At 43.4% G+C, this 19,942-nt stretch overlaps 1 protein-coding gene across 2 annotated transcripts in view; it reads left to right on the top strand.

The window, feature by feature from the left end:
- The first annotated feature begins 3,163 nt into the window (after positions 1-3,163).
- PLCL2 (phospholipase C like 2) overlaps positions 3,164-19,942 on the top strand; it is a 163,198-nt gene continuing 146,419 nt past the window's right edge. The window contains exons 1-2 of one of the 2 annotated variants that reach the window (XM_079795351.1): positions 3,164-3,426; positions 4,030-4,595. In XM_079795351.1, the coding sequence (XP_079651477.1) occupies positions 4,260-4,595 (336 nt within the window). In that variant the 5' untranslated portion in view covers positions 3,164-3,426; positions 4,030-4,259. Of the gene's footprint in view, positions 3,427-3,633; positions 3,748-4,029; positions 4,596-19,942 lie in introns of those variants that run through there. The other variant, XM_079795352.1, reaches the window with a different exon arrangement.

Genomic DNA, 19,942 nt, shown 5'->3' with positions numbered 1-19,942 from the left:
CAATCAAATAGTTGAGAGTTTACAAAAGTAGCATGATAAGCAACAGTAATTTTTAGAGCAAATCATCCTGTTACTTTTACTGATAGAATAATTCCATCAAGTCCCCAGTAATTAATAGATTCCCTCAAAGTGCTACCTAACTCAATAGCCACTAGCAACAATTGAATGAATTCAGGTAGTGGTTCCTCAGTGGCTGGAAAGCGTCAATATAACTCCGAGTGTCTTACTTGTTGGCAGCCATATACACGTGAAGAAGGTGGATTCAAGGAAAATGCGTGAAGAATCTTTAGAGTCAGAATGTGCAAATGAAAGCTTTTGGCAAGTCTGACTTGTTTCACTGGTGCCTAGGAAGACAGGTATCCCTGCATATTTCTTGCTGAGAATCACGAGAAGAATAAACATAATCCAAGACTTAGGAGCATAATAGATTAAAATCAACATCTTGGATTAACTCAGGAAGCAAATGGGTAGCCATTGTGGTCCAGTACATTGATATGATCGATTCTTTCCTTAAAGCATTTGGGTCTTCTACTTTCTGCTCTAGTAAGCTCCCACATTAAGCATATGGGGAACAGTCAAATGTGAAGGTTCAGAGATTCAATCTTTAGAGAAATACAGGAAATAAAATGAGATTGAGATTTGGAAAAGAAAATTGTCAAAATACATTCAGGGTGAAAATAATCTGAAGGCCAAGTATTCAGTGAGTCATAAAAAATTTACTCATAATGTTAGAGCCTGCGAACTGGAAACTAGATATGAATTCATAATCTGCAAGGGCATAAACGACGGCAAGAAGTCAGTCGACAGCGTCAGTGTTATCCTGGGAGGTGAAGGAAGTTTATTATGGACCAAGCAGCCTGAATAGCTCTTGTTCTAGGCATCAAATTAAAGACACAGACAAATACAAGGCAGTCTGGTGAAGGGTGACAACAATGAGTAAAAGTTGAGACGGACTGAAATATGAAGAAAATTTTTAAAAGAGATAAGGCTATGTATTGCTGGCATGATGAGATAATGAGATTTTTAACCGTATCTATGACTTTAAACATTAGGAACAAATTATTCATCAGAATCTAACCATTACGATATAGATATAATAAATTGGCATAAACACCCTGGAGTTATCCAGAATGAGCATTTTATTAATGCCTTGCCTATCTCTGATTGCCCTGCTCTGAAAAATTAGTCTGAAGGAACCGTTAGATAGTATTTGCTGAGGAATGACTATGATAGTTTAGGTCTTTTTTTTTTTTTCACTGTAACTTCTATGATTTTTACAATGCCATGAAAACACTTCAGCAAGAATTTTGGCAAAATATTTACTTACAGTTTCTTCAATGACACTGCTCACGGAATAGGAGAAATGGAAAGCAGTCACTTAGTAACTGCCGAGAAACAAGAAGGGAGGCGGAAGAACAGTCACTTACTATGCTGCTTGTGATGAGAACTATCTGAGTTTAGCTATTAAAAAGCCTCCTGAAAATTGCACATGTCAGAGGAACAGGCTGCTTCCCATCACCACATAGGAGAAATGGTACCTACAGTCTGGCTGTTGGCGTGAGGAAGAGGCACAGCTATAACATCAGCAGGCGTGTGACCAGCGGCTTGTGGGAGACGAGCACTTAGGGGGATGAAAAGGAACCTGGCACAGGCCTTGGGCTTCTGGCATCATTAGTTACAGGTCTGCCAAGATACTTGGGGAAACGTTTTAATTTAAATGCCAAGTATATTTCAACGAACTCTCCCTGGTTTGACCTGTTGGGAGTCCCGAGTGAGATGGACAGGTGCTCATTTTGGGGAACATCAGGCGAATTAGATGGTGGTTTTATAAAAAGCATCCTGGAGGTTTACATCTCTATATATCCCCACTCACCAGGGGAAACTCATGGTACAAGTTGCAAGATATGGGACTCTCACAGCATTTTACTAGTGATTGGTAAATGCAGGAAAGGCAGCGATACCCCCAGGCCTTGATTCAGAGTTCCACAGTTCAAGAATTTTAGGAATAAAGGCCCAGCATCCTTCCTTATTATGACAACAAATTCAAGAGGTAGATTAAGAATCTGGTTTGAATTATTTGAACATATTTTTCTGCAAAAACTATCACAAGACAAAAAAAATTTCTTTTAAAACTAAAACTAGGGGAATGGGGATGGGACTGAAACTAATATTAAAACATTGTTGTCCGTTGATGTAAAAAATATTTCTGTGAGCATGTAGACCCTGGTTGGCAAGAGATGGATAAAAGCCTGTCTGATGGGTTACAAAAACGTGAATCCAGAATATCAGGATTAAAACGCCCCCCAAGAATAACATCAAGGTATTGGGAGTTGCGTCAGAGGTAGGGGCCCGGGATGTATACATGTATGTAAAGCCCGTTTCCTCAGAGGCTTACTTGGCAGTTTGCTACAACATCATGCTAATGAAAGCAAGGTCTTTAAGTTCAGCCCCCAGGGGACTATCCGTTTCTCCTTCAGCCCTGCTGGAAAGCCGCATTCCTAGACAAGGTCTCTCACTCCTTAGAGAAGAGCTGGGATGCTCAAGGAGGGCAGGAGGGCTGGAGCCTGGGAGCCTGGGATGGAGAGGTGGGTGGGGCCAGGCGGGGTGGGGCCTCGGGTACCAAGCTGTGAGTTTGGCCCTGTCTGGCAGGCGGGATGAAGATTCCCAGGGAGGTGTTTGTGCCGGAGCGACGTGATCAAGGTTGATTTTTAGGCAGGTTACTCTACCTGAAGCGTTGGGGCCGGGGGTAACCTGGAGGACCAGAGAGAGGAGGGGCCGGCTGTGGTGATCCAAGTGTGATATCCTGCCCCCCCAAAGAAGAGCCTGACCTAGGGCGGGGCCCTCAGAAGGTTGGACTGGTTGACATCTCTGGCTCTGGGATCCGGAAGGACCCTAGGAGGGAGGGACTTTGGTGATAAATCCCTGCAGGGCGACTGGGCACAGAGCAAGCTCTCAGCTAAGCTCTTCTCTCGCCGTCGTACTCTCCCCTCCCTCCCCCCCGCCCTGGCACCCTTGAAACCAGCTGAATCAATTTACAGTTCAGGGAGCCGAAGGGAACAGAATTGGTTTCTGCACGTGACGTGGATCTGACCCACTGGGGAAGCCCAGCGGGGAACGTCCGGGTGGCTTGTCCCAAGCTGGGTGGGAGGGGAACGCGTCCGGCGCGTGGGGCTGGGGGCTGGAGGGGTGCGCAGCGGCCCCGGAGACCCGAGACCTAGCTCCTGACCTCGGGGCCTGCGCGTCGCTGCCCCTCGGGGCGCCTGGGTGATCGGCAGTTGCCGCGGCTCTAGTGGGGCTGGGGGTCTCCAGGACCCGTCGCTGCCTCCCGTCGGTCGCTGTCCGCTCGGCTGCGAGGTCCCCGCGGCCCGATGACCTAGCCCCGCCGCGACGGCGGCGACCTCCAGCGGGAGCCCGGGGCGGCTCGAGGTGGGTCCGGGCGACCAGGGAGGGTCCCCGCGGCCTGTAGGGGGCAGTGCCGCGCCCCGGAGGAGGAGGGGGGGGGGTGTCTGGGCTACCCCGGCCACACCGCGGCTGTCACTGCCCGACTGCCCTGCCCGTCGGCGCTTCAGGCCCCGGGGGGACCCGGGGGGACGTGGCAGGGCCGGCGCGCGACGGCCGTTGGGGAGTTGGGATCCGGGAGACCCGCGTCGCCTCTCGCTCGCGCGGGGCGGCGAGACCTCCGGAGGCGCGTCCGCGTGGCCAGGGCGCATCGGGTCGCCCGCGGCTTCCCCTGGCATCGAGCCCGAGGTGGGCACTCCGGCCCGGGGCAGGGCGCCTGGCTCCCGCGTGGTGGGCGCCCCGGCCCCCGGGCTGGGTGCTCTGAGCCCCCGGGGAGGCGCCCGAGCCCCAGAGCTGGGCGCCCCGTTACCTTGGGATGGGTGCCCGGAGCCCGGGGTGGGCGCCCAGCCCGCGCGGGTTATTTTTGGCGCCCGCGGCGGCGCGTGTGCCGGGGCGTGTTGTTCTCCCCCAGGTGCCGGGAGCCCGGCTCCGCCGCGGGCTGACTCGCGTCTCCTTTTTCTCTCCCTGCAGGAATCTTGCGACCATTCCGCCGCCACGACTTAACAACGCGCGCGAGGCGAGCTCCAAACAAACATCACATCTAAATTAAAAAAAAAAAAAAAAAAAAGCGGAAGAAGCGGCCGAGGCGGCGGCGGCGGCGGGAGGAGGCGGCGAGGAGGAGGGGCCGCGCACGGCGGCCCGAGGCGGCGGCGGCGGGGACGCGGGGACGCGGCTTTGTGCTGGCGGGTCGCGGGGCGCCCATGGCGGAGTGCGGCCGGGGGGGCGCCGCCGGCGGGGCCCTGCCCACCTCCCCGGGCCCGGCCCTGGGCACCAAGGGCGCCCTGAAAGCCGGAGCCGGGGAAGGCGGCGGCGGCGGCGGCGGGGGAGGTCGCCTCGGCCAGGGACTGGCGCGCTGTGACAGCGGCGGGGTTTCCAACGGAGACTGCAGCCTCGGCGTGTCCGGGGACGAAGCTCGGGCCAGCCCGGCCCGGGGACCCCACGGCGGGGCGCTCGCCCCGACCCCCGCCTCGGCCGCCTGCCCCCTCCCCCGGGAAAACAAACCGGGCGGCCTGCCCCGCCGGAGCAGCATCATCAAGGTAGGTGGGAGAAGGGGCGCCCATCGCCCACCGCCGCCGTCCTTGGGGTGCTGGAAGGAGGGGGTTGTTAGAGGAGCCCGTGGCTAACGGGAGCCGCCGGTGCACGGGTGCTCGGGATGGTTGAGCAGGGATTGGATGCAAATGCATTTGGGAAGATGGGCGAGGTGTTCCTTAATGTGCAGGGGGAGCTGTGCTCAGACCTTCCCAGTTGAACTTGGGACTGTCACCTCTCCCAGGATTGGCCTGGGATTATGGCCTGTACCTGGCAGGCAGGGCAGGACTTGTTCCTCTGTGGCAGCCTTGGCTGGTAACAGACTCCCCGTATGGTTTCTGTTGGTGTTCTAGGCAGTTAGTGATTATGTGAAGACATTTTCTTAAAAATCCCAGGCGGTTGAACAGATTATCTAATAGGTTCCTTCTGACCTGTGTGTAGTTGCCTTCTGCAAACGGTTCTAGTTGGAGGCTGCAAAGTCTCCGATCGCTCAGTCACAGGGAGACATTGGTTCTGAACATCTATGCAGATTTCCGCTTTCTCAGGCTCAAAAGCTCTGAGAGATTCTAGTTCTGCACGATTTCGTCTTTTCCTTGCTGCAGTCGGCTGGCCTTCAGTTCTGTGGAAGTTCTTTTGGGCAGTTTGCTTGGTTTTGATACCTTTCGCATTGTGATGTTTAGCAGAAAAAGTCAGCGATGGTCTTGTGTATTTTAAGCTCCAGACGTAATATTAGGAACTCCTGAGTCTGTGGTGGCTTCCTTCTTATATTACATTTTGGTCTGCAGTGTAAAAATATTTCTTGTGACGTGAAGTGAAGGAAAAAAAAAAAGTTGATGAGCTAAGAAGAGCAGAGCCTTAGGTAAGACTAGCTCGTTTTACTCAAGTTTGGAGCAAATAAGAAAATGTTGCTTACCGAAAAGCAAGGGGTTACCAGGACAGTGAGCAGCCGCAAAGCACAGTGACAGGGCTGCACCCACAGTGACAGGGGCTGTACCCTTCCCATGGCTGATGACTGGAGGACAGGATGGGCCACAGTGAAAAGAGTTGGCACCGGTGGTATTTGAAATGTAACTGGACCTGCAGAAATCTTCTAAGTACAATGTAAGATGGTGTTATCAACTCGTGCGGTAATCTAGTGAAATATACCACCTTGCTACTCTGTGTAACAGGCAGTTGTGAAACTGCTTTTCGCTTTGTCATCTGTTTGCACAGTTTATGTCTGGGCAAGGGCACAATTTGAAGGGCTTAAAGCTCAGGTGTACTCACTATCTGCAGCAGGCGTTTCGAGTTTAACTAAGGACAGTACAATATATTTTTGTGCATACCTAGCTTTTAGTGACTCATATTTTCCTTTACTCTGTACCTTATGTTTCCATGTAAGTTGCTTTCAACTGTGCATGATAACCAATCCTATTGACAGAGTTATGTGTCATATCTGTTTTTTTTTTTTTATTGGTGACCAGAGATTTGTGGTGATTTTGCACAATGGCATTAATGAAATTTGAGGGGGGGAAATTCCAAAGAGATACCAGCCTACTTAATTTAAACTCCTCACCCCCAATTTTCTGGAGGGACATGTTTTTATATTTAAAAATAATTCAAACTTTATTGGTGTTTATAGTGGGAATTCATAGTGTAACTTAATTAAAATAGTAGGTGTTTTAATTTTACATTTTTGCAGGATTGGGAAGGACGGTTTGCCAAATATTTCTGATATGTGGAATTGAGAACTCAACAGTAGATGTCATTTCTTCATTGAAGAGTCTAGAAGAACGTGGGGAAATGATTAATTATGAAGAAATCACTGGGTTTTGAAATGTTAAACTTTCAAAGATTTCTTTGCCATTTTTCTTCTTGCTAATGAAGGCAGTTTGGCTTCTTGTTCACAATTGTATTCCTAGATACACATTGACAGGGATATAGTAAGGCCTCACTAGATTGCGTCCTGAATAAATGGAGGAATGATAAGGAAGTATATGCTTCCTCTGTTAAGTTCTCTTAATTTCTAAAAAGGGTTATTTTGAATTTACTTGTCTCATATTTTATTCATTGACTTGCACCTCCTAAGATGACTCGATTGACTCCTTTTTCTTGCATCTATTTTCACCTTGCATTTTTTTAAAATCACCCCTTAAAACTATGGAAATAGTGTTTGAAGTTGATCAAGCCTGAATTTAGGAAAGAATTATGCTTTAATTAAGTAGGTGACTAGTTGGTATGTTTCCCCTTGAATTGGTGTCTTGAAGAATCAAGATTTTTAGTGTGGTATTTTCTAAACACATAATAGCATCAAGACAATATACTAGCAGAAATAAAGAGATCTTTTACTTTAACATCAGCTTTTATAAAGCAATGAATAATGCACACACATTTTTGTCACATGAATGGCAGACATATTTCACTTTTGTTAAAAAATAATAAAAAGCTTAGCGAATGTCCATGTAAAAAGGCAATAGCGACATCCTTCCTGGGTTTTCTTATGTTGCTTTTGAATATAAGGGATGAATGCAGTCAGGTGATAGAATAGTAGAGGCGGAAGTAGATTAGTAAGCAAGGTGATAATTGGGGGGCGTGAGAAAATGGCAGGAGTAAATGCTAAGTAAGGAACAGAGACCAGAATTTACGGGGTTGCATTAGCTGAAATGTCCAGCTTGTGAGCTATGCGTGTTTCCTAGCGTCCATCTTCATTACACCCTTGACAGCCCTCTCAGGTGGGGATCCTCAAATCAAAGGGAGAACTAACAGCCTAAATGTGATATGCAGTGGGCAAGGGGACTATTGCTGAGACACAGAATATGTGCAGAAACACATTGTGGGCTGACCAGAACTATAATCTTCATTTAAAACCAATTCTTTTGAACTCCATCTGGTTTGTGAATGTGGTGTTGAGTAAGAGATAGTTGTCAAACTACATTTCTGCCAAAGTAGATAGATGCACAGATCTTATCCAAAAAGAGCTCCTTGGTTTTGGTAACTGTGTTGATGAAAATTCAGAGTAAGGAGCCTTGTAGAACCTTTTACAGAACCGTGAGAAGATCAATAAATCATGGACCTTGTCACCATACTTTTCTACTTTTCCTTAGCTTATTGAAAATAGTGTTACACCTTTTCGATTATTTACAAAGGCCCATGACTAGATTTTTAGGGAAGGAGCCATTATGTTTGTCTTAAGTAATCTAGTAAACGAAAACATCACTTTCATTTTCTCTTTCAATATTTCATCTCATCACACCATTCAATACAATGCACACTTTATTTTGAAACAGTTAATTTGGTTAATTGTTCAGATAACATCCATTTTTTACAGATAGCTGAATCCTTTAAGTTGGGAGTTTGTTCTAAAAATATGAAGTAGCATTTTAGGCCTTAGAATATATATTTTTTAATTTTCCAAATAAGTGAAGTTAAAGTTTCTATATATTCGAGTTGTTTATTTTAATCAAAACTAGTTGAATATTTTAGTTGGTACTATTTAAAGTGTGGTATGATTTGCATAAAGTAAAATTCACCTCTGTTGGTGTTCAGTTCTTTGAGATTTGACAAACACACAGTCATGTAATTGCCACCACAATCAAGATACAGAACAGTTCCATCGCATGAAAAAAAATTCCCCCAGTCCCTTTGTAGTCTTCTCCTCTACCCCCCTGATCATGGCAACCTTTGATCTTAGGTATTTTTTTAATAGGTAGGAAGTATAGCTATTCACTATTTTGGTATTTAAAAGTAATAACAGCCACTGCCACTTATTAAACACTTACCGCATGCAAAACACATGAAAAGTACTTAACGTAAATTTCTGACTTGGTCCCGTAGCAATCACGTAGGCTGAAGAAAAACAGAGGTCAGAGAGGTTAACCACTTGGCCAAGGTGTTGGAGCTGGTTGATATACCCCAATTGGCTACAGCTGTATTCTGCTGTCCCCCAAATTACAATGGCTGTTTTAAATTTTCTATATAATTAGGTAGCCTTGGTAATTTGGAACACTGGATTTGATTTTCCTCTTTAAATGCAGGGGACATTGGAGGGGGAAAAAGAATCTCTATTTCTGCTGGCAGAAGAGGTTGACAGATAGTATAACCAGGCAGCTGTTTAATCACCTGTTGTTGCTGCTTGACCAGACTTGTCAGATTCACTGGGACCAGTGGTTTGACTTGCCCGAGGTGGCAGCTCTTATCTTTCTTAATATCATTATTGTCATTATCACAGTATCATGCTATGTAGGAGAAACACCTTCATTACTTTATGCCAACGTATATCCCTCTGTTTTGATGCTGAGCACCCCAAGGTGGGCAATAAGTGAGCTTTTTGAATTTATTATACATATTTATACAAAATAAGAAAAATACGAGTATGGATATTATATTGGCCCATGGTTTAAATAAACTAGACTCCTCGCAGGCAAAAGCTGGGCTGTATTTATCAGTTCTGCACAGATAACAAAACACTCAGTAACTATACTTTTAATTGGATCTCAAATATGCTATCTGCATTTGACTTCAGACATTTTTTTTTTTTTAACAATTGGGAAAAGACAACTGCATGCCCAGAAAACTTGTGGGCCTATCATAAATATTAAACAAACAGTAACAGGACCACAAAGTGAATTTGTCTGGGTTGATAGGAGCCTGGATCGACGAGGTCAGACAATTCTAATGACCAATCAGCAGCTCTCAGCTTCACTTTGTACTGATGCACTTGAGGCCACACAGGGTGACTGTTGAAAGGCCGGAGTCTGGTTGCATCTCTCAGCCACCAAGAGAGCTTCGATCACAATTCAGAGTTCAGTTTTCCGAAGTACTCCGAGGATATGAATGTTCATACCCGAAAAAAATACTTGTCCCCTTTTGCTTTTTCCCTTCCTAGTCTCCCAGCCTTTCCTCCAAACAGTTATGTTTGACTTGTGTTATTTTTCATCAAATCCAAATAGACAACTGACAGGAAATTATTATTATTTTTTTATTGCTGATCTCGGCCACTCAGCTGTTTTCTTAGCATGCTCTCTCCCAGAATCTGTTTGGTTCCTTTTATAGGTCTGTGCGCTCTGCAAGGGGTCTAACTAGACTGCTCTTTTATTCTTTTCCTTTCTTGTTTGAATGCTTCAGTTAACCACGCATCAGTATTGAACACAGTAGGGCAATGTAATTTACAGCCTAAATGCAGATGTAAAATCAAGTGTGAACATTCATGTTTTCTCTCCAGACTTTGTTTTATGCATGTATGTCCAAGAACAGATACTCTGTTGCTTATTAAGTTTTGGTTGTCATTACTTACTCATGTACCAGACCCCTGGGTTAATTTAACTACCTTTTTATTTTATATTGTTAGGGTTCTGTAGTGCAGAGGATATTCAATTATTTTTACCCGTGGGCCACAGGATCTGAAACTGTGTTCCTACTGATAATAATGATGAATTGAGAGGGTTGTGCTTGGCATAAGAGTATTAGTAGTGACTCAAATTCAAGTCAGAGCCCCCAGGGAAGTCTCAGCAGTACCTGTTTTCCTCGTGTCAGAATAATTCTATAGCTTCAGGGTTCTCAAAGTGGATAGCGGATGAAACTGAACACCAGTGACAATTGTGCGAATGGTCCAGCTTGCAGGCTAGACACTTGGCACCCGCCTATTTCCAAGTGGCAGAGGAGGGCAGGTGGCTAGGTGCCCTGCTGGCCATCTCAGTGCTTGGTCACATGGCAGGAATAATTAGGCAGAATGTATCCTAACTAATAAACTCAGCTGGGCTGTACTCTGGGGTCTTAGCCGCACTCAGCCCACATGTTACCTGTCTGGATTAGTCAGGAGGCAGAAGACTGGTGGGAAAAATAGAGGATGTGGAGTTAGGAGCGTGGATCCGAGTCTGGCTCCTTCTCTTCCTTTCTGCGTGGCCTTGGGCAAGATATTTAAGTCTGTGCCCCATCTCTAAAACAGAGAGAATAAAATCCTGCCTCAGAGCATTTTGTGAGGATGAAATGAGATGATATGAGTGAAATATTCAGAGCAGTGTGTGGCACGTGATAAACTCAATAAGCAGTACCTATTATTATTTTTCCCAGTTTCTCTTATTTAGAGTTTACCTGAGATGAGCGAACTCACTTAGCTCCAGTTGAGTTGGAGATCATGAACATTGCCATGCCCGCTCTGGAAGCTTTGTCTTTTGAAATATGCGGAAGGTACCCAGAGAAATTTCCCAGACACATTCTAAAGATGCTCGCAAGAATGATTTGTTTTGGTGTCTTCCTAAATCTGAAGCCTCCGACAACTGTACACATATCTAAATAGCCTCAGCTAAATGGTCAAAGGCTGTTGACCGTCAGTCTCATTAAGCCAAGCAAGCACCCATGTGTCTTGATTTGCCCAGGCCATCCAGATTTATACCTTTCCTCCTGACAAAATTATTAATAGCGCTTTCTTTCACTCTCAAAGGCATCCTGGTTTGGATGATAAATTATATGGCCACCCTACTTATCTGCTTTTTACAAACTCTGTTACAGCCTGTGTGGGAACCCCAGGAGACTGCTCTCTATGCCTAAACTTAGCCTGGCGTTTATTTCTTCCTTTTCTCAGCTTCCAACGCTTTCCTCCTCTCTCAGTCACCTTCAAGGTCTTCCTCAGTTAACCACCTCTCAGAATGAATTGTTTCTTTCTCTGCCTTCCAACCACCACACCCTGCGTGTATCTCTGTACAGCCCCATTTCCTTCTGCCACATAGGTAACTTATTCTTATTCACCTTCCGTTTGTGGAAACGCCCAGTTTAATGTCTTGCAGAAAGCATGTATGTAAGTAGGTACTTGTTGAACAAATGTGCAATGGATAAATAAGAGGGCATGAATGATATAATTTATTTTAGGAGTTTGATGGTGTTATTTAGACTTAACTCCCACTGGTTTTGATTGGAATTTAAAACTCAATGGGCTATGAACTTCAAAGAAGAAATTTATTTTATGTACATAATTTTGGAAACAATCAAAGGGAAGGAAATACCTTCATTTAAAGTTGGATCCAGGAATTTGGTTGGTTCCAGAATTGTTTTGCAAGATGTTAATATAAATGATCTGTTCCCTTTGGTGCCCCTGCAATAAGAGTAGACCTTTGAAAATTTCTTTTGATTTATGTTCTATCAAAGTTTAAAAAGCATGGCAAGAGACCTTTACTGTTTGTTAAAGCATTTAATCTATTTTCTAGTATTCGGTTTCTTTAAGTGATTATAGTTTCTGCTCGTTTTGTTTTCTTTTTAAGGAACTGAATTACTTAAATTTTCATTGTCATTAACATTGTATTGTCAAAAGATATTCATTGGGAGTGCTTTAGAATCTTCTCTATAATAATAAAAGGGTAATATGCTAATTAGACTGGACATCTTCCAGACGTCATTCCGGACATCCTTCCTGACAAAGCCGGGGCTGGAGGGAAGCCGGTGCCGGCAGCGGGGGGAAGGAAGGCCTACTCTTGCACGAATTTTCGTGTATCAGGCCTCTAGTTAATAATAAAAAAGAAAATAAGTAAGGAGTATAGGTGGAGTTGCAGAAGTAGGATCTTTAATCCCTAAACACATTTTGCAATATAATGGTAGAAATTCTACCTCTTATTGCAATTTAAGGATTGGGTGTGGAAGAGTTACTAAGAAATGCTTTGTTTGCATCATCTCATGCAAGTCTCACCACCGTCTGCAAGGAGCCATCATCATTCTCTTTTTACAGACAAGGAAACCTACTCTTCCAAGGTTTGGGTATTTCCACACAAGGTCACAGAGCTTGTAGGAGGCAGAGCCAGCATTCAGACCAAGTTTAACTTGAAAGCCCACACTTTGAAATGCTCCATTACCTCTTTCTACTTCATCTTCTGAAAGGTATCTCTGACTTTTTCCTTTTTCTCCTACTTGCCCAAGCCATTCTGGTTCCTTGATCTTAGCAGTTTCTACCAGTCCTAAAATAGATGACTGATTTTTAATTAGGAAAGGTTAGCCTTTTGCGGCTGAATCTTGGGATGAAGCCAACATGTTCCTAATCAACAAAAATCCATTTTGTCCTTTACCTCTCCATTCTTATTTGATTGATTTGAAAACTTTTTAGGAGGGGCGGGGTCATTTTCCATTTTTGTTTCTTTTTTAGCAAAAACTTGATTTACAGTTATATACATTTTAGGTTCCTGGAAGCTAAAACAGAAAATAGTAATAATTTGTTTTTAGGTGAGCTTTTATGTGTAACATCCATCCTTATTATTGTTTTGGAATTATAAAGTAATTATCCTATATAATAAAAGGATAATATGCAAATCGACCGAATGACCGAACGACCAGTTGCTATGACGCGCACTGACCACCAGGGAGCGGACGCTTGATGCAGGAGCTGCCCCCTGGTGATCAGTGCGCTCCCACAGGGGGAGCACCACTCAGACAGAAGCTGGGCTCACAGCTGGTGAGCGCAGCGTCTGTGGCGGGAGCCTCTCCTGCCTCCACAGCAGCGCTAAGCTGTCAGTCAGATATCCCCTGAGGGCTCCTGGACTGCGAGTGGGTGCAGACCTGGCTGAGGGACCACCCTGAATGCACAGATTTCTTGCACCGGGCCTCTAGTAACATTATAAAATATGTTAATATTTACAACAGATTACTATGAAATTCGTATTCAAGTATCTTCCTGGATTAAAGTAAGATACTGATTTGGAAATAGCAGATATTAACAACTCCCCAGAAACTAAGCAGCTGGATTTAAAAGTGATTAATAATGTAAATTATGGGATTTTTATAAGTGAAAGGGATCATGTAAAATTCTTTTGTAATGAAATATACACAGAACCATACTGATGAGTACGTTTAGCTCCTAGCTATGGTTGAGTTCATTTATTTGCATATTAGCGTAACAGAATTGAAAAAAATAGTTATGTAATACTGCAGTATGTGAGTATTAATAGAACAAGATGTGGTCTTCTAAACAGCTATATTTGAGATCTTGTTTTTTGCTATAGATAGCTGCATGTGTACATGTGCTATACTTGTGCATTCATATACTCTGAAGACCCTGTTTATAAATAGTAAAGATGAAAAGCAAATCAAATAATGTAGTGGAAGGTTGACACGGGTCCTGTCTCGTAAGACTGATGGGTAGCAGGTGTCTCCTCTCTAAATTGAAAATGCCCAGGAAGGGCTAGGCTGCTTTTTATGAGCATCGCTGATGAAGCCTCTGTTGCTCTCAACCAATTAGTGTGGCCACAGAGGGATAAGTGACCTCGTTTGCAGCTACCATTAGAATCACAGCTGTATGATTCCCTCCATATGGTTTCCTGATACCTTTATTTTCCATCTTCCTTCTCAGCTCTGATGTCCTGTGGATATAGTAGATGTAATTTTTCAGATAGTTAATATGGCTTAATGTTTATTCTTGAAGGAAATAGCTTGGGTTTTTCTTTCTATTAATCCTTGCTAATAGATAATATTAGATACTAGTAGAATTTTTCAGGTGTTTTCATATTAGAATTAATAGAATTCCTGATCTAATACCAGTTTTAAGGGTGTGTTTATTTTTGGAATTTTTGATGATTTGTTGGAAGAGATCTGTATGCTACTACAAAGCTATCTCTGGTTTATGTATATTCCCAGAGATATTTTTCTATATGTTAAAAATAATATTAGAATTGCTATGTCATAGAATTTGTGTATATTGAGCTTTAGTAAATATTATCATGTGGTTTTTCTAACTGGTTAAAACAGTTTACACAGCCACCTGGTTATATGGGTTCTAAGTCCTCTAATGCTTACTAATGCTTGGTATTGTTTTTTAGTAGTGACCATTTGTGATGGTTATGTACTGATACCTTACTGTGGCTTTTAGGTTGCATTGCCCTGAAGATTAATGATGTTGAGCACTTTTTCATATGTTTTCTTGGTCATTTGGATATTCTTCTTTGTAAAATGCCTGTTCAAGCCTTTTGCACATTTTATTTATTTATTTTTTAAATATATATTTTTAATTGATTTCAGAGAGGAAGGGAAAGGGAGAGAGAGCTAGAAACATCAATGATGAGAGAGAATCATTGATTGGCTGCCTCTTGCATGGCCCCCGCTACAAATCAACCTGGCAACCCAGGCATGTGCCCTGAATGGGAATCGAACCATGACCTCCTGGTTTATAGGTCAATGCTCAACCACTGAGCCAAACTGGCTGGGTTCTTTTGCCTATTTTAAATAGTTGGGTTTTTATTTATTTTAAATTGATTTGTAGGACATATTTACATTTTCTGGTATGTTAAATGACATCTTTTAATGACCAAAAGTTCTTAATTTTATTGAAATCTATATTATCAGCAATTCTTTTATGGTCTCTCATATTGTATGATTTACATGAAGTTCAAAAACAGGCAAACTAATGAAACTTTCACAAACACGTGAAACACCTTTTTGCTGCATTGGAGCACCTGTGCCGTGGAGAGACCTGACTGAGTCCTGAGCCGAGCGATGGAGTGGGTGGAGAGAGGGGCAGCTGGCTGGAGTAGCATGGACAGTGTCTTTCCTGGTCTATTTTGAAAACACATAGGAGCTGGACCTGGGTGGGAAGTGGACACAGTAATGAAGGATGTCTTGGTCATTGAAGTCATCTTACGCTGTTGTGATTCTGCGGGGAGTTGTTATGATTTGTTTTGGTGTAATTTTGAGAGATTTAATCCTTGCAGGTGCTCTCAAAGGGTTTAATACTAAAAAGTGTGCTGCTCATACAAAACTTTGAGAACACTCCTTTGTGGAGCACCTGTTCTCTGCATGACAGCTTTCTAGATAGTGCTTTTTGGTCTCAAAAGCAGTTAAAAACAGAAACCAGTTATCCCGGTCTGTAGACAAAAGCAAGAGTTATTTGATTACTGCTGACTAGCAGTCTACCGAGGATCCCAGGAGGTCAGGATAGCGTTTTAGCTCTACTCAGCACTCACCTTGTGGGGAAAACAGCAGGTCTTCAAATGGGGCATTTCAGGACACACTGGAATTGCCTGGATGCAGATCCGCTCCAGGCTAATTAAATCAGAACTTTCAAGGGCTTCCTAACCCTCAGAGTTTAAGGTGTAGCCAGGATCAATAACAGCTCTGAAGCCTTTCTCACATGGTGGATCTTTGACTGCCCCTTCAGCTCTGTCAAATAACACGGAACAAGCAGCTTCCAAATCCTGCACGTGCCAGTTGGTGATCCTGTGGCTGGTGGGGTGCAGGGGGTTGGGTTAAACCTTTAGCTGCCTCAGTGGGACTTTTCCTTCAAGGGGTAGCTGAGTTGCCCTTTTCCTAAGGGGATAGAAAATACTGAAGAGGAAAAATTTCACAGTCAAATTTGGAGAAACAAATTTTATATGTGAAGATGATGGTCTGCCCTGTGTATTAATCATGGTATCATAAGAATGTATTTTTGACCCAGGTAAAGGAATATGTCATGCCAGTTATCAAAAAGGCCTTGGGTTGGTAATCCTGAGCCTTAACCTACCTCGATTAATTATCACTGTGCAGTCACTATCTCCTGGTCCATCTCTTGGCTCTTTCCATCCCTGAGAGAGAAAAGACATCTGTCTGCCCCTCACGTTATACATCGTGGAGGGAGAACTTTCCCAGGAGGAGTATATTATAGAAAGAACTAGTTTTACCGAGGCATGAGCACACTTTCTAGAAAGAGGTGATTGTACATTTCAAACTTGGCTGAATCGAGTCCTCACATTTCTTTTAACCACCTCATCTGTGCTCAGGTGGCAGCATGTAGCAGAAATGCTATTTATTCATGAAAGGTTATAAATCGACACTTGCCAGACACACATCTATTTGTACAAGTAATTTATTCTGGGAGGAAGAGGACCAATGCATGATGTATCAGTGCACCACGCTATGGTGGGCTGACAGTCTGGGTTGGTATGCCATGACCTTAGGGTGAATGAATGTCTACTTTCTGAATGCTGTACAGCATTTTCCTCTTGCCACACAGACCTTTGCGGTCAGGAGGAATGACCATTGAATTCCCAAAGCATCTATAAAAACATTTTATTGGCTGCAAAGCAATACCATGAAAATATCAGTGTTGCTTATTTCTAGTCTTAGATACTTGGTGTGTACGCTTTTCCCCTCAACTTGGTTGCTCTGTTACCAGATCATCAATGTTCACATTTATTCTTTCAGGTCAATTTTTTTTCTCTTCCAAATTACCATGGGGGTTTCTTCCAGCAGAGAAGCTTGTCCACTTATTCTAGGTTGGTGCCAAGGAAGGGACATGGTCTGGTGGGCAGGCTGCATCTTTGGAGACTCTGATCTCTAGAGACTGAAGGAGTACCCACATTTTATCAGCAAGAAGTGTTCTTAATCTTCCCGATTGTGATTGGGACTCTTATGTTAATGCATAATCTTAATAGGTAGTTTAATTAATTGATTTGTCATTGTGAGGCATGGTGGAGATGAATTTTAATATTCTTTAGGGGAGAAATTCTGCATTATTTTGTCAAAATTTAGTACTCAGTGATATGGACCAAGCAAAGAATCAGAGAGGTTTCCTTTTCCACAGCATAATTAGCCAGATCTTCTTACCCATCTTCTTTGTTAGGGAAGAAAGTATTGTTGAAAAATATTTTTAAATAGGTAAATAGCCCTTTGTCCTAAAGAATGGCTGCCACTGATGAATGCTCCTGTGAGGGGTCTAGCAGCAAGAAAGTGAAACCAAGTGGTAGAAATAGGACACATAGCGTTCCATGGGCAGTTCCTGATCTCAGTGCATTTATACTGCCAGCCTCCTCATTACTGGTTGCAAGGTGAAACAAGGAGGAAGATGGCTTAGAAGATGTCACCAAAGTAACAGGGCATGAAAAAGCACCTGTCCCCAGATGGAATTTGGCAACTCTGAGGCCTGCCATTCCTAGGAACACCAGGGGCCATTTAATCCATAAATTATGCCGCAAAAGAGCTCTTTCAACATTTCCCACATCAAGCTACAGGTCGAAAATGATAGAATACAGCTGAGATGGAAGAGACTGCTTGTGCCTAGAGTCCTCACCTACTATGGCCAGGGCAGGGATGGAAGGTGTGGGCTTTGGGGATCAGTATCCGGGCCAGTTTGCAATCCACTGGGGCACACTGGTTAGAAGGCTGTGCTTTAAAGGTGGTGGAGAGGAGAGCAGAGGTGTAAGGAAAGGTACAGTTGCTTGGGAGTACTCTGCATCTCTTGCTGTTTAAGGTGATGACTTCCATAACACAATTCCAGTGGCAAATTCATTTTAGTGGTGGATTGAAGCTTGGTCCCAAGACATGCCATGGAGCTGTTGCCACTGTGCAAACAACAGCACACAAAAGTCAGCCTGGCATATGGAGGTGAGAACCGAACAGAATGGAACACATCAAGAGCGAGGGGTACAGTCAAGCACTACCTTCTCGGAGGGCCGATTTCATATGTCGAGAGGACTGTTAATCTAGCCTTAGGCTTTTCTGCTCTATCTGAACAGAGCGGACTGGTGGGGCCATGTTTAAAACCAACAACAAAAGAGTCCCGAGTAGGCCGGGAGGCCGACTTCCCTGAGTTTCTCTGAAGTGGTTCGAACCCAAGATGTGGACTCCCATCCACTGGTCAGGGAGCTGGCTTGTGGAGACCGGAAGCTGCAAGTCAAGAGTTTTGAGCTCTGATTTAGGGTTTGTGCCTCTGCTTGATTGAATTGTTAAATTTTGAGAGGTCACTGCTTTCTCCTCTTTTTGATTTAAGAAGTACGTGAATGCTTGTCTGCCATATTTCTTATATCTTTTGGGCATGTGGGTGAGTACTTTTTGCATAACAGATGTGCTAAGTGAAACTTACATAGATCTTGGGCTGATCTGTTTGTCTACTTGATTCAGTTTCTGCTATTTTACTGTTGATTTGATTCTTTACATGAGAAAGATCTGTGCTGTTCCTGCAGGGTTGCTCATAAATCTGTTAAATTACTCCCTGTCTTCTCCAAAGAACCCTAACAAAAAACGATCTTATTTTAAAGGTCGCATTTAATATTTCCCCCCTCTCTTAGCATTCATAATTGAAAATGTTGTTTTCAGTACTCCCTGCTCCACCTTATTTGAATATCATGTTTTGGTTTCATATTTTTATTCGGTACACTGCGGCTTTGATATGACACTCCATTTCTAATTGAAATGCTTAACCCTGGGCCCTGCACTTTCTCCCCCAGCCCACAGTTTTCATTATTTCTCAGCATTGTGAGCTGGTCGCTTGGCATGATTGTTTTAGTTACCACTAGGATAGAGCCACCTAGGTCTTACTCTCAGCACCTTGAAGGGTTCTGTTAGCGGACTGTGGTATTAAAGCACATAACCTTCATTTTCTCCTGGACGAAGGTAAAAATTCAGAGAAGAACTCAGGAAGTCTCTTAAGGAAATAATTTACATATCGTTATTTGTGTATTCTTAATATTTTTTTCAGTGACTTAAAAAAGATAACATATTTAATGAAATCACTTTTCCCCCCCATAGGATATTCAGTTGAAGACAGATCTGAACTTTATGTCTAGCTTGTATTTTGACTTGTAAGACTATTGATTAAACTCTTTATAGCTTACTGTATTCTCAGTCAATTGAAATAAAGCTATATGTTGATCTACTCATTTTATTAGGATAATGATCCTAATGTTTCGAAAGCAGTTTAAAACTCCTAAACCAATGTGTTATGAAAACATAAGGTGGTGGTAACAGTACTCATAACCAAAAAAAAGTTCCTTTGTATGATAACCATGCATCATATTTGCACAGTTCTTAAATCTCTACAAGGGACTTTTAATAACTCAGTTTACTCTCACAGCTATTTTGTGTTGTAGACATCACCGGTGGCCCCGTTTTATAGGTGAAAAGGTTGAGGGCCACGTGTACAAAATCACACACGGTCACACAAAACATTAGCAAGGTGGAGCTCTGGACCCAGGGCTCCTGTCACTCTCCCTGCTCCTCAGGTATCTTCACACATTTTATATGTGTAAATTGGGAAGGTGGCACTTCATTCTTCACCCACTTAATTAACGAGACACAAAAATAGAAACCCAGCATCATCAAAGGATAATCTTAGGGCAGTACTCGTTTGAGGTGGTGAAGTGTTTAGCTAGTTGAGAAACCTAAGAGTTGTTTTTCTGCTGTGAAAGGAGCTGATGTTTAAAGCCTTGAACATTCGCCTCTGGCCTCCTATTACTTAGGAAAATTAACTGCTTTGCTGTTTATGCTGATAAGACAGACCATCTGCATGTCCTTGAAGTTAAAAAAAATTGTATTTTTGCACAAAATTTATTTAGCAAGTCAGACATATTTGTCATTCCAAGAAAGCAACAGTATTGCTGCCTGCCATTCTGAGGCCACCTGTTGCTTGCAAGGTGCTGCGGGGGATGACTAA

This window comes from Cnephaeus nilssonii (genome assembly GCF_951640355.1).
Source record: "Cnephaeus nilssonii genome assembly, chromosome: 17".
In the NCBI taxonomy this organism is placed as follows: domain Eukaryota; kingdom Metazoa; phylum Chordata; class Mammalia; order Chiroptera; family Vespertilionidae; genus Cnephaeus; species Cnephaeus nilssonii.
This window is presented reverse-complemented; position numbering and strand designations above follow the sequence as displayed.